This window comes from Fragaria vesca, unplaced genomic scaffold (assembly GCF_000184155.1).
Source record: "Fragaria vesca subsp. vesca unplaced genomic scaffold, FraVesHawaii_1.0 scf0512956, whole genome shotgun sequence".
NCBI lineage: Eukaryota > Viridiplantae > Streptophyta > Magnoliopsida > Rosales > Rosaceae > Fragaria > Fragaria vesca.
This window is the reverse complement of record NW_004443397.1, coordinates 438754-450706: the sequence shown is the minus strand read 5'-3', so window position 1 is coordinate 450706 and position 11953 is coordinate 438754. Positions and strand designations below refer to the sequence as shown.

At 40.8% G+C, this 11953-nt stretch overlaps 3 protein-coding genes across 3 annotated transcripts; all 3 read right to left on the bottom strand.

Moving 5' to 3' along the window:
• Positions 1–638: 638 nt before the first annotated feature.
• On the bottom strand, positions 639–2468 carry LOC101291008 (protein IQ-DOMAIN 14-like). The gene is made up of 5 exons (XM_004309525.1): positions 2340–2468; positions 1983–2258; positions 1631–1879; positions 1427–1531; positions 639–1346 (listed from the first exon to the last, which is right to left on the bottom strand). Exons 1-5 carry the CDS (start codon positions 2466–2468, stop codon positions 639–641), a joined length of 1467 nt encoding a protein of 488 aa, XP_004309573.1.
• Positions 2469–5255: 2787 nt separating this feature from the next.
• Positions 5256–6360, bottom strand: LOC101302320 (uncharacterized protein At5g39865-like). The gene has a single exon (XM_004309484.1). It carries the CDS (start codon positions 6358–6360, stop codon positions 5422–5424), a length of 939 nt encoding a protein of 312 aa, XP_004309532.1. The 3' UTR covers positions 5256–5421.
• Positions 6361–9880: 3520 nt separating this feature from the next.
• LOC101302030 (NAC domain-containing protein 43-like) lies at positions 9881–11541 on the bottom strand. Its single transcript, XM_004309483.1, has 3 exons — positions 11254–11541; positions 10884–11158; positions 9881–10779 (listed from the first exon to the last, which is right to left on the bottom strand). The coding sequence occupies exons 1-3, from the start codon at positions 11441–11443 to the stop codon at positions 10036–10038; spliced, it is 1209 nt and encodes a 402-aa protein (XP_004309531.1). The 5' UTR covers positions 11444–11541; the 3' UTR covers positions 9881–10035.
• Positions 11542–11953: the final 412 nt, after the last annotated feature.

The window sequence follows — 11953 nt, the reverse complement described above, 5'->3', positions numbered from 1 at the left end:
CTACTCTCTCTCTCTCTCTCTCTACTCTCTCTCTCTCTCTCTCTCTCTCTCTCTCTCTCTCTCTCTCTCTCTCTCTCTCTCTCTCTCTCTCTCTCTCTCTGAGAAATCTACCGCAAAGTCCAACTGGTTGCATTGACAGCGTACTCCTCCATCATTAACACCAACGACATACTCTCATCCTCATCATCATTGGACGTCGTAGGCAACTGATCAGATCGGTGCCACTACTTATCTTTGTCTCCAACAAGCCCTAAATAGAAAGGATTGATCGAAATCGGTAAGCCTAAACTGACTAGAATTAAAAAAGAAAAGAAAAGGTGATGCAAAATTTTGGTAATTACATAACGTGCATTCCTACCAATTTTGGGGATTTATATTAGTGTCTCACTTTAAACTTGTCAGCTAATCCTACATTGATTAGGAGAGCTAATATTAGGGATTTAGGGGGGGAAATAGCCTGTAATCTTACCAATGTTGATGGTTATGGCATATATATCATGAACTTAATAAACAAGTTCATGAAATATTACAGAGACTGCTGCGAATAATTCATATTACTCAGAATAAGTGAGAAGTTCAAAAGAAATAACTACTGGCAACGAGATTCACATTGATCATGTATCATTGTCATTGATCTCTCATTGTTGTAACCACCTTAAGTCAGTGGTTGAACATGGAGAAATTTCTCCCCCTAGGCTATCAGTGTAAGTAGACAAGTTCTCCCTTCCATAGTACCCATTTTGCACACTCTTGAAGCTAGGACTTTCCAAGCTATGTGACTCAGGGGCCGGGTACGACAGCCGTTTCTTGGCCGAACCACCCCGGTCTCTATCCGGTGTAGCTGGCCTTGACCGTGGTGCACTTAGAGACCGCGCCTTAGCCTTTGCAGACTCGGTTGCAGCCATGTAATTAGGCACTGAACCAATCACATTATTTGAGCCGACACCATATCTACACATACCACCCCTGAAACAGTAAGCAGAGCCTAAATTGGGGGTATGTGCTGCTGAAGAGCATCTAGGACTTGCGGAACGCACTTTTAGCGCTCTGGGTTTTGAAGGAGAGGGTGTTGCAGGAGAGTGGCCGAGAGAGATGTTCATGTTGTTGTAATGTGACTTGTGCAAAGGTGAAGCCATTGCAGCATTTGGATTTGGCTGTTTTTGGTGTTGGGATGAAATGTAAGGCCTAGAAGTGTCCATTTCCACTGTTTTTATGGAGTCTCTTTTGTCTGTTGAAGCTCTGTAATTTTCCCAGTTCTTTGTGGCCATCCACCGATCAAGCCATTTTGTTCTCTCTTCTAGCTCTGCTTCTTCCCCTATAGAGGGGTGTCTTCTAGGCCTCCATATCTGAAATTTGGGGAAATTTAATTACATGGTTGGTTCTGATGAACAAAGTTTTACAAGTACTAAAATAAATTATGTCAAACCTGGTGAGAAAAGGCATAAGCAAGGGCTTTTTCACGTTTTAAAGAAGCTTCCTTTCGACTTTGTAACAAGAATTGATCAACTCCTTCACTCACTTTTTCTCTGGACTGTGATACAAATGCCAGTAGTTACTTAGTAACTGTGATCAATAGTAAATTCATGTTATACTAAAGTAGTGAAGTAAGCAAAAATCTGCAGCTACTTACTATCGACTTTCTGTCGCGAATGTCTTGAAGGTATCTGGACTCCCATAAGCTCATTTCTGTTTCGGAAAGCATGGAGTTTCTGCCTCCTTCATGCGAAAGCCTGGCTCTTTCGTTTCGAACCTGATCTTGAACTCGAACCAGAGCTTGCATGCATTTAAGTGTCAGCTTTGCTTGCTTCCTAACATTGTGACCTCTCACTAAAGCCTGAAGCTTTACGAGACCCTTAAGCGCACGCAGAGCTCTCCTCGCCTAAAACAAAAAACTTAAACATTAACCACCTTCATGTAAGTAATTTCATGATCTTGAACTCTAGTTTAATTTGTATATGGTACTTAAGTACTTTGTTACTTACTAAGTAACCTCTGAAAGCTGTTTGAATGAGTGTAGCCGCATAGTGCTCTTTGGCAAAATTGTTCGGCCTAGTGAACCGAACAATTTCTACTGCCGCTTGGGCAGTAGCAACAGCTGCTTCGGCCGCAGCTGCAGTGGCTGCGGCCACTGCAAATGCATGTTTTTGGTCAGCAGCCAAAACAGGAGTCACAGATATGGTTGTTTCTGTCTTTGTTGCTTCACATTGTTGAATATGTGAAGTAGCCTTTCGAAATAGCCATCTTCTCTTCTCTCTTTTCTGCATGCACAAACTCAAAAATGAGAAAACAAAAATGGAGTCAATTCAAACAATCAAACTAAGCACATTGCTAGTTATTACCTTCTCTTCCTCTTCTGGTTCATGGTCTTCTCTTCTTCTGCTGCTCTTTTGGTCATGATCCTTAGACGGAGACCTGAAGGCCCTTTTGACAATAGTTAACCATGAAGTACTACCACTTTTCTTTCCCATTTAAGTGATTGAACATAATTTTCAACACCAGAGGGAATGAAGCTTATGAAGAATGAGAGATTGAAGAGGTTAAGAGCTAGAGCGTTTAATTTGATTTGATGGATGAGAGAGGTTGAGGATATATAGAGAGAGAAGAGACGTGCATGATGTTTGTCTGTTTATATGAAGAATCAAGTACTACGAGCTCCGATATATCTGTGAAGGAACAGCAATGGCGTTTTTTAGTGGCATGCGTTATAAAACTAATGGAGGGTGTCAGACATTTGGCAAAATCTATGCAAAAGCAATAAGGTTGAGATGGTGAAGGAGACGCAGGAAGAGATGGAGAGGGTGTTAATGTAAGAGAAAGCATCCAAAGTCTGAGTAAAAAAAACAGCACAGTGGTTCTGTGATTGATCAAAGGCTTTAAATAAGACTGACGCAAACCAAATGGTTTCACGTGTTGTGGACAACATAAGGACGAGGGAGAAGGTGAGCATGAATGTGATAATAGAGAAGTCCATCATAAGGACGAGGGAGAGGAGAGAGGTCACAGTGCTTCTGGGTTAATTTATAAGTATCTGTTTGGTGGTGGTGGTGCCCTAGTTCTCGAAGACCATGCACCAACTAAGAAAATGGCAGAGGGAGCCCGTATTCCTATTCATAGGTAAAATAAAAGCATCAGAGTTGGCTTCATTTCCCCAGCATTACCAGTCAAACTAGTTTGATATGATTCTCTCTAGTCAACTTTTTGATTAAGTTTTAGCAAATTGAGTAAGAGCAACCCCCATCCTTGATCCTTCCAAACTTTCCCCATCCCACTAACTATTTCTAGATCATTGTTAAGTATCCCAGTAAATATTGAGGCGATTGGAAAATGAGAGTGAAATTCAAGACCCTAAATTGCAATCCACACTCCGATATAAACCATTGATGTCAACAGAACATGAGAAAGGGAAACTAAAGATGCAACAGCCCCAATCGGAAACCCTTCTTCTTCTTCTTCTTCTTCTTCCTCCTCTGTTCTCTTTACTTCTTTTCTTTGCAAGTACCGATTTAACTGCGTTACCGATAGTGAGAACTGAATCACCCCTAACTGATTCCTCATGTAATTTTTCCCATTGAATTCAAAGATTAATTGGTAGCAAACAAATCTGTAAAATCTATGTGGACCACCTGGTATTCATGTCAGTGTCACATCAATGAACAAAACCTTGATAATGGCGGAACGTGTCACCTGGTCTGATAACGCCAAGCCCAAACGATACCACACCTTCTAGGTTACTGTACTAGGATTCTGCGCGGTGAAAACTCAGCCCAACTTTTCTTACACAAGAGAATAAAAGTAATTAAAAAGATCCGAGCCCAATTAGATCTTCTTACTGGAACAGATATCCCATCAAGCAATGAATATGAGCATCTTAAGTGAACAAAGTAGACTGCTCAACAAAAATTAGAAGTTTGAAACTAAGCAATAGTACCTGAAAAAGTGAGGGCAGTAGTTCCAGATACAATCATACAATACAAATTTTACCATTTCAGAAATCATTGTCCTTTTACTGTGGAAAAGGAGGCCCATCCTTTCCTGTCATCCCACTTCAATCCTCACTACAGTACTAAAATTCAAACACCAATGAGATAAAACGGAAAAGCTTCTGAAGCACTAGCAGGCACACATCTAACTCAATATCAGCCTTTATGGATCCTTTATTCCGGACAGATTTTCCACTGAGATTGAGAGTACAAGTTCCTATGATAAGGCCAATGCAAGCTATGATTGTCAAGAGCAAACAAGGAAATTGTGAGCTTAAGTGAAAGCATTCATGATCTACAGAAGTTACATCTTCTAACGGTAACAATTTTTGTAGAAAATGAAGTAAATTCTAGTCTCATACCACCAGCACCAGCTTATGTTAACCAAATTCGCGCTAATCTGTGCTGCTGGACTTCAGGATTCATCCGTATAGTAGTAAAAGCTGAGAACAGTATAATAGCACACAAAAGCAATGGCAAGTGAGTGTCGATTAAAGTTCTGTTTGGAGGTTTTCTCAAGATGCAAATGGTTGTCGACCTAGACATTGATATCTGACTGGATCATATCTCTAGACCCAGAATATGTTTTCTCAAATGATAAAATGGCTGAATCTGCTGAACTCACACTACTTTGTACAAGAGATGAGGTATTACCCCAGTCCATATGAAACTCCAAGCACATTGAGAGGTTCAACTCTAAATGAATCTATAGCAGGACAATGATTCTCAAATGATTCAATGCACTTCTGATTATTCAAGTATCATTGCAAAGCTTTGAATCGTATGTTGGTTGCACTAAATTTGCTGCACACAGATATGAGGAGTAGAGATAATTAATGCCAAGTAAAGTCATAACAGATTGATCATCATACAAGACCAGCCTCCAATATAGAAAGAAATTGAGTGAAACTAAAATTCTCATTTTACAAACTACAAATAAGTGAAATAGGTGCCTATTGCAGATTGAAGTAAACTTCCAACAGCTTGTAATCTATTGCACAGACTCATCAAAGTAAAATAATCAACAAAACCTCATTAGATTCTTAAAGTTCTCGAGCACAACAGTCTATAGCCTAATCCACATTGAAATTCTCCACACAGACCCAACTGACAGAATTTTCCTCAGATTCAATCACTGTTCTTCAATCTACTATGATTATGACCAGGCATTGTGAATCTATAATGGAAAAAAAGCGTAATCTTTATATCTCTAATTTTTTGTACATGTTTTTAGAAGTTAAAACTATGCATTGTTAAACAAAGCTAAAAGAACTTCTCAAACCACAACATACATATATAAACAGACAAAAACAAGAGACACATATATATTTTCCAGAAACTCAAGCAGAGTCCCCAAAATAAGAAACTAATATCTTACTGTAATAGATCATAATTCAGAAACATCTTACAAAACCCAAAAGCCCTCTGCTTCATCAGCAAATCAGCTACAAATTGGGCAAAGCACCAAACCATTCTCATTACACTCAGGACACCTCACCACCACCGTCCCTCCTCCTCCTCTCACCCCCACCGCCTCTTCCTTCACCACCAGCACCATCTTCGAGCTCCCATTGCACTGAAAACACGGCAAGAACTTCGCTTCCCCGCACCCCTCGCAAACCGACCCGGCCCGCTTCTTGGGCAGGCCTTCTAGAATCTCCCCCAACAAACCCTCCTCCACAATCTTCAAAACCTCCTCGGATCCACCAACATATCTTCCCTTCACAAACAGCCTCGGCGGCACCGCCGCCTCTCTCCCTTTCCCCTCCATCAATTCATTGAGCTCTTCTCTGAACCCGCGATCCATCGACACGTCACGCTCGCAGACCATCACCCCGAGATTCTCCACCGCCGCACGCACCGCATTGCACGCCTCGAAAGTCTTCCGCACTCCTCGCAACGACGTCGTGTAGAGGACAAGCTTGTTCTCTCCTCCCGGCGGGCATATCCACTCGAACCGGTCCAGCGGGGATTTGACCCGACCCACCCGGTTCGGGTTGGAGTTCTCTTTATCCGCGGTTTTCGGGGTTCGGATAGAAAACGGCTTCGGCGGAGGAAGCGGCGAGAATCTGAAGCTGTCGGCATCGAGGCCAGCCATGAGCTCCCATGAGTTGATGACTTCCGGGTCGGACCGGAGCGGCTTTGGGTCGGACCAGAGCGACTTCTGCTCGGAGAGCGAGGTCGGGAAAATGGAGCCGAATGTGAATCGGGAAGGTGGGGTCAGCGGAGTAGATGGGGTAGAGTTGGGTGGAGGGTCGAGGGTGAGGAGGCCGTAGGTGGAGGAGGTGAGGGAGACGATGTGGTGGCTCAAGGCGGAGCTGCCGAGCTGGGAGAAGTCTTCACCGTCGTGGTTGAAGAGATTGGAAGAAACGCAACCCATGGTGTTTGCTTTGCCTCGAAATATGAGCTTGGAGGAGTGAGAGTGAAGCAGAAGAAGAAGGAAAGGGGGGAAGAGACAAGAGGTTGGGATATACAGCGAGGACTTTTAATTAAATAATTTTTTGAATTAGAAAAATGGGGAAGTGAGAGGGTTTGGATTTTGGGGGGGTTGAATTTTGAAATGGAGACACACGAGGGTTTAGCGCTAAAATTTAATTCAAAATTGATTGCATTTAAGAGGGAGAGGCTCTCTCTCTACCCCAAAGTCAGTATTGCCCCTGCAATCTAGTGGATATAGGGGGTAATAATGACTTTCCGCCTCTAATGTTTTGTACTTTCAATTATTGAGTGTTACTGTGCCAACACGACGTTGCTTTTCTCGGCTCGCGCAACTTGGGGTAATGGGCCTTGAAATGGATCGTTTAAGTTGGGCTTTCTTTTTCATGTTTTTGGGTTTGGTCTTTCTCAAGATTAATCATGACATGATTCAGATTTCAGAGTAATAGAAACAAACACATTCCTCGATCACCATAATGAAGGAGATGTTCTTCCTAATATGAGTCGTGTTAAATTTTCTAGCTACTGTTAAATTTAAACCAAGGCAACTTAATATTTCACTAACTAAAGACGTCATTCCATGGTAAAATAAACGATAATGTGTTTGATCCCACTAAGGGTACGGCTAATTAGTTATCTTGAGCTTCTTCGAATTTGTCTACTTTTCTTGATCGGTTGTGATGTCGATTACTGAAGGTTTCTTAGTACATGTAGGATTTTCCGGGCTTGCTTCCTCGTTCTTGTTTGTTACTCTACTGGGGCTAGTCTATAATTCCTCTTTGAGATTTCCTCTGCCTGGCCGTTTTTAGCCAAGTCCAATTTCATCAAATTTATTTACCAAGAAAAAATTAACTAGTTAACAATCTCTTAACATCCTTCAGCAAAATCTTGTACGTTGCAGAAAAAACTGCTACTTCGTCTGTGGTTAATTATAAGATATATAGCAACTATAATCATTTACATACAAATTTGAAATTTCTCTACGTCGTCCACTCCTTTTCAGTCCGATCTGTGTATTGTCATCACCATATTTAAGTACAAAATTTATATATCTAGCTTTCATACGAAGCTTCATGCAACAATTATTAAGCTTAACTTAGCATATTATGTTTTTTGTTTTTTCTTTTATGTCTGGGCATACTATGAATCAGTACTAGGAAAAGCATGCAGCAGTGACAACTACATGATGAACAAGATGATCCATTCATTTCTGTGTAGGGTCTGTCGGTATAACCCTAATTAGAGTTGGTTGTGATTGACATAGCAATTAGGTTTTCGAAACATATGAGTTTGATTATGTTTTATTAAGTCTTTCAATCAATCAAATTTGCATAAAATATCAAGTGGTCTTTCTCCTACAGTACTGTTGGAAATTTTCAACGACAGTATTATGCCTCTCATTGTAACAAATGGAAAATCTAATGATACAATGATCGATCGCAAGCTAGTCTTTTCTAACATTATTTGACAAATACTTTGTGATCAAAGAGATCAGATCTCTTGTAATTTCCTTATCAGTTATACTCTACACATTTGTCCACCAATTTTCCAGTATCAAGCACCTGAAACAATGCAACTGCATGGTATTGGTAGAGATGCTTGATCTTCGCTTCTTCATATTTTTACAAGTATTTTCGCGTTTCTATAGCTACGACGGAGCACATTGCATCAAGCACCTGGTAGTTTACTGGTTTAGTATGAACTTTAATTTGAACATTCAACTTGGATCATAATATTCCCTCGAATAAGCTGGATGACGAGTTTGGAGCTTCTTCAACCTAAAAAGCTAAAGCTCATCATATTAAGTCTGTCTGCTCAGATCAATCAAAAACTCCAGATAGTAATTAAACAGATCCATACAATCGGTAGACAGTACGTATGGAACTATGGATCTTCTCTGTGTCAACTCAGCATGCGATTAATAAGTACTTCATGAAATTACAGAGACATTAGATTCAATGATTATGCTAATTAAGCACCAAGTCGATTCCTCTCAGCTGCCTCGCCAAGATCATCCTCGGGCCACGACTCACAGGTACCAAGTTAAGATTTTTAACTTTTAAGATAGTAAAACAGTATCAGATAGCGCCAACATCATCAAGCTCTCATTGTACATGCTGTTGCTAAAATCAGAAACAAGTACTTGGCCCTTTGCCTTTTGATTCTTAACTGGCTTTTATTGTAGGATTCAAACCCATTAATAAGGGTGATATTAGTTTACCCTACATGGATAAAATTAGGGTGCAACGAATCTAATTCTATTTCTTAGCTTGAAAATTATTAGATAGAGTAATGCTAGGTGAACCATCTTTTGGTGAACCACCTAGAGCCCACCTTATGTGGCATTTGACATGGCATAGACACATAATCAACTTATAATTTCTGTTTCTTTTTTCTTTCTATTTTTCTTACTTATGGTTTTTTCTTTCTTTTCTTAATTGGATTTATCTTTTAAATCCTATTTCTTGGCTTTCTGATCGTATCCATCAAGTATTCATCGGACGTTATCTTTTCTCCTCTTCTCCCATGTCTTCTCAAACGTAGCCCTCACCTCTCCTTCAACTGAACATCATCTTTTCGATCTTATTACGGTTTCCTAGCAAGCATATATAACAAAAGCTAGCTCTGCCATTCCTTTTCTGATGAAAATGAAAAGAAAAAAATGATTAACATGTTTATAGTTAGGGTTTGGAGAACTTGCTGCAACCATTCCAAAATCTTCGAACAGTCCCAAGATCTGTGCTCTACAAATCTACAAGGTGTGTTTGCTATTAGATTTAAGCCATTTAAAGGGCCTATTTAGCAACCCTAGCGTCTATGCCATATGAACTGGCCGATTTCTTTTGAGCAAATTTCGTTAGAATTTGGATTCTAGGTCCCAAAGATTTCACAAACATCTGAATATACGCATGCAGCCAAGGCGGAGCAGAAGTACTATATATGGATCTATATTTTTCACGAGCCATTTAGAGCTAGAGTCCTAGAGAATATCTACATGAAAATATGCGATTCAATTTTATATGATTTTCCATATGATTTTCATGGCTCACTGCCTCATGACTCTAGCTTATCTTATCTTATCTTTATTGGTAAAACGTGGTCAGCTTTATGAGCATCATCTTCTTTTCTCGTTAGGTGAAGGTTTGAAATAACTGGCTGGGTTCCGCTCTCTATTAATACACTCAACAATAACCAATTGCTTGGTTGGAATAACGACATCTTACCAATAATATTGTTACCGCAAATTAAACCAATTATATGCTGCATTACTACATTATATGTAGCAAGCTCGATATGATGATCAATCATTTCACTGAATAAAACGATGTTCATGCCTTTTAAAAGAGCATAATTAACCCAAAGAAATAATTGCAAAGTAGAAAATAAGAGCTAGCATGCTTATAACAGAGCTGACAACTCCCAAAATTGGACAACAAATACTTGCATAATAGAAATACGGGTGATTATTCCACACTATATCCTTACGTATCTAATTTATTCTCTTGCGATGGATATAAGTAGCATCTGTAAACAGTGAACATATATATTATATACTTCTATCATAGTACGTGTATGTGTATATGTCGTTTGGATCGAGCTTAATTAGGTCGTGCTTCCCTTATACCGACAGGTGGCATAATGGGTCTGATGATGACGGCGACGGCGATGATTTTGTGAAGCTCCAGAGATCGTTCTCACTGTTGAAGACTTCGGGTTGATTATGTGATATTCTTCCTTGACGTAGGTATGGATAGGACAACTGTAAGTCCCCGTCGTTAGAAGGAGAAGAAGAGTAAAAGGCCATGTTAGGGTCACCGAAGCAGGACAAGTGCTTTGAGGTCTCGTCTTCATGGCCATTGAGTTGAGATGCCACGAGCCGATCGAGGGTCGCCCAGTCATTGACTATTCTTGTTTTGGGGTCATCATGATCATGATGATCATGAACCAGGTCGTTGGATTGGTTTGTTGGAGAAGGTTGTTGTTGTTGTTGCTGCTGATCGGTTTCTATAAGCATGTCATCAATGGTCTGATCATGATAACAAGCTTTGAAGCTACGGTTGTGATCGAACTGGACTGGAAGTGAGGGAAGAGAAGTTTGGCTCTCGAGCCGTGGAAGATGCATGAACCTTTCATGATGAAGTGAGTCATGGTTTTCGATCTTGCAAGTGTTTCTTCCCATGTACAATAGAATCTGATCGAGAACGCCGTCGTTTCTTGAACCCGGAAGCATTTGGTTGTTTTGCGAGTCCATTGAGAAGGAGGCTTTAGGGCTCTCCATTGCTTTCTGGTAGTTCTTCTTCTTGAAGACCCTGCAAACCACCCACCCGTCTTCGGTCATCGACTCCCCAATTGAATTAGAAACCTGCAACAAAGAAAAGCACATTGTTAGATGTGTTTGACAACTAATTTGCCACTGATAAATATTTGATGGCAAAAAATGGATTAATATGAAGCTGGCAGGCTTACTGTGGTATCAAGACTGCTGCTGCTGTCATCAAGTCTGTATTCATGCATGATCCAATCCGACTTTTGACCGTGAGGCGCTCGTCCCTTGTAAAACACAAGCGTCTTTCGCAATCCGATTCTTCGAATGCCGCTGTAGATGATCTTGTCACGGCCGGTGGCCTTCCAGAATCCGGCAGCAGTTGCACGATTTGTTCGAGTACCAGTTGGGTATTTCTTGTCCTTGTGGCTGAAGAAGTACCAATCGTTCTGCGGAGTGGAACCTATCTTGCACTTCTCTGTCAATTGAAACCGCAAACATATAAGTTTAACATGTTATATTATTCGAGGCACAATTTAAGCTAAAGATCGAGGAGAGTGGAGCTGTAAGTACCTTGAATGTCCCATGGCTCGAGCTTGTTAAGATCAACCTCTCGAATGACGTCAAGATCAATCCTCTCATAGGCAACTTTCTTCCTCAGATAGTAGTGAAGAAGCTCTTCTTCCGTAGGATGGAAGCGAAAGCCTGGAGGGACCTGAGACTGACCATTTATAGAGAGATTCATTTGATCCTCTGCAGACATTAGCAGCTAGTAGGTAGCTTAGCCAACAAGAACCCAGAAAATAAAAACCAAACTAATGTGCAGAGAGAGAAGGGAAAGAAAGAGAATGAGAGAGCAGTGAATTGGAAGGACAATAAGCGCAGTCGATGATGATAATTTATAATGGGGTAGGACAGGTAAGGGTCCAAAAATGCATGAAAAGCTTTAGGTATCATGGCTATTAGTGTACTTGGAATATGGGGTCCAAACCCTTGAAGAAGAGCCAACCACCAAAACCAGAGAGACGATGAGATACGAGAGACGACGACAGAGAGAGAGAGAGAGCAAAGAAGTAGAAGGGTAAGTTGTGGACCACCACTGGTAATATATCAGTGAAAAGTGGGCCCGAAGTAAAAATGCGTTAGAGAGGCAACAAAACAGTATTATTATAAAGTCAGTGGTGTGCGGGGGGCACGCCCACATCTGAACGGTGACACTCGACCTTAATATCTAGTGGAAAAGCACCTCTAGCTAATATTCTCTCTCTCTCTC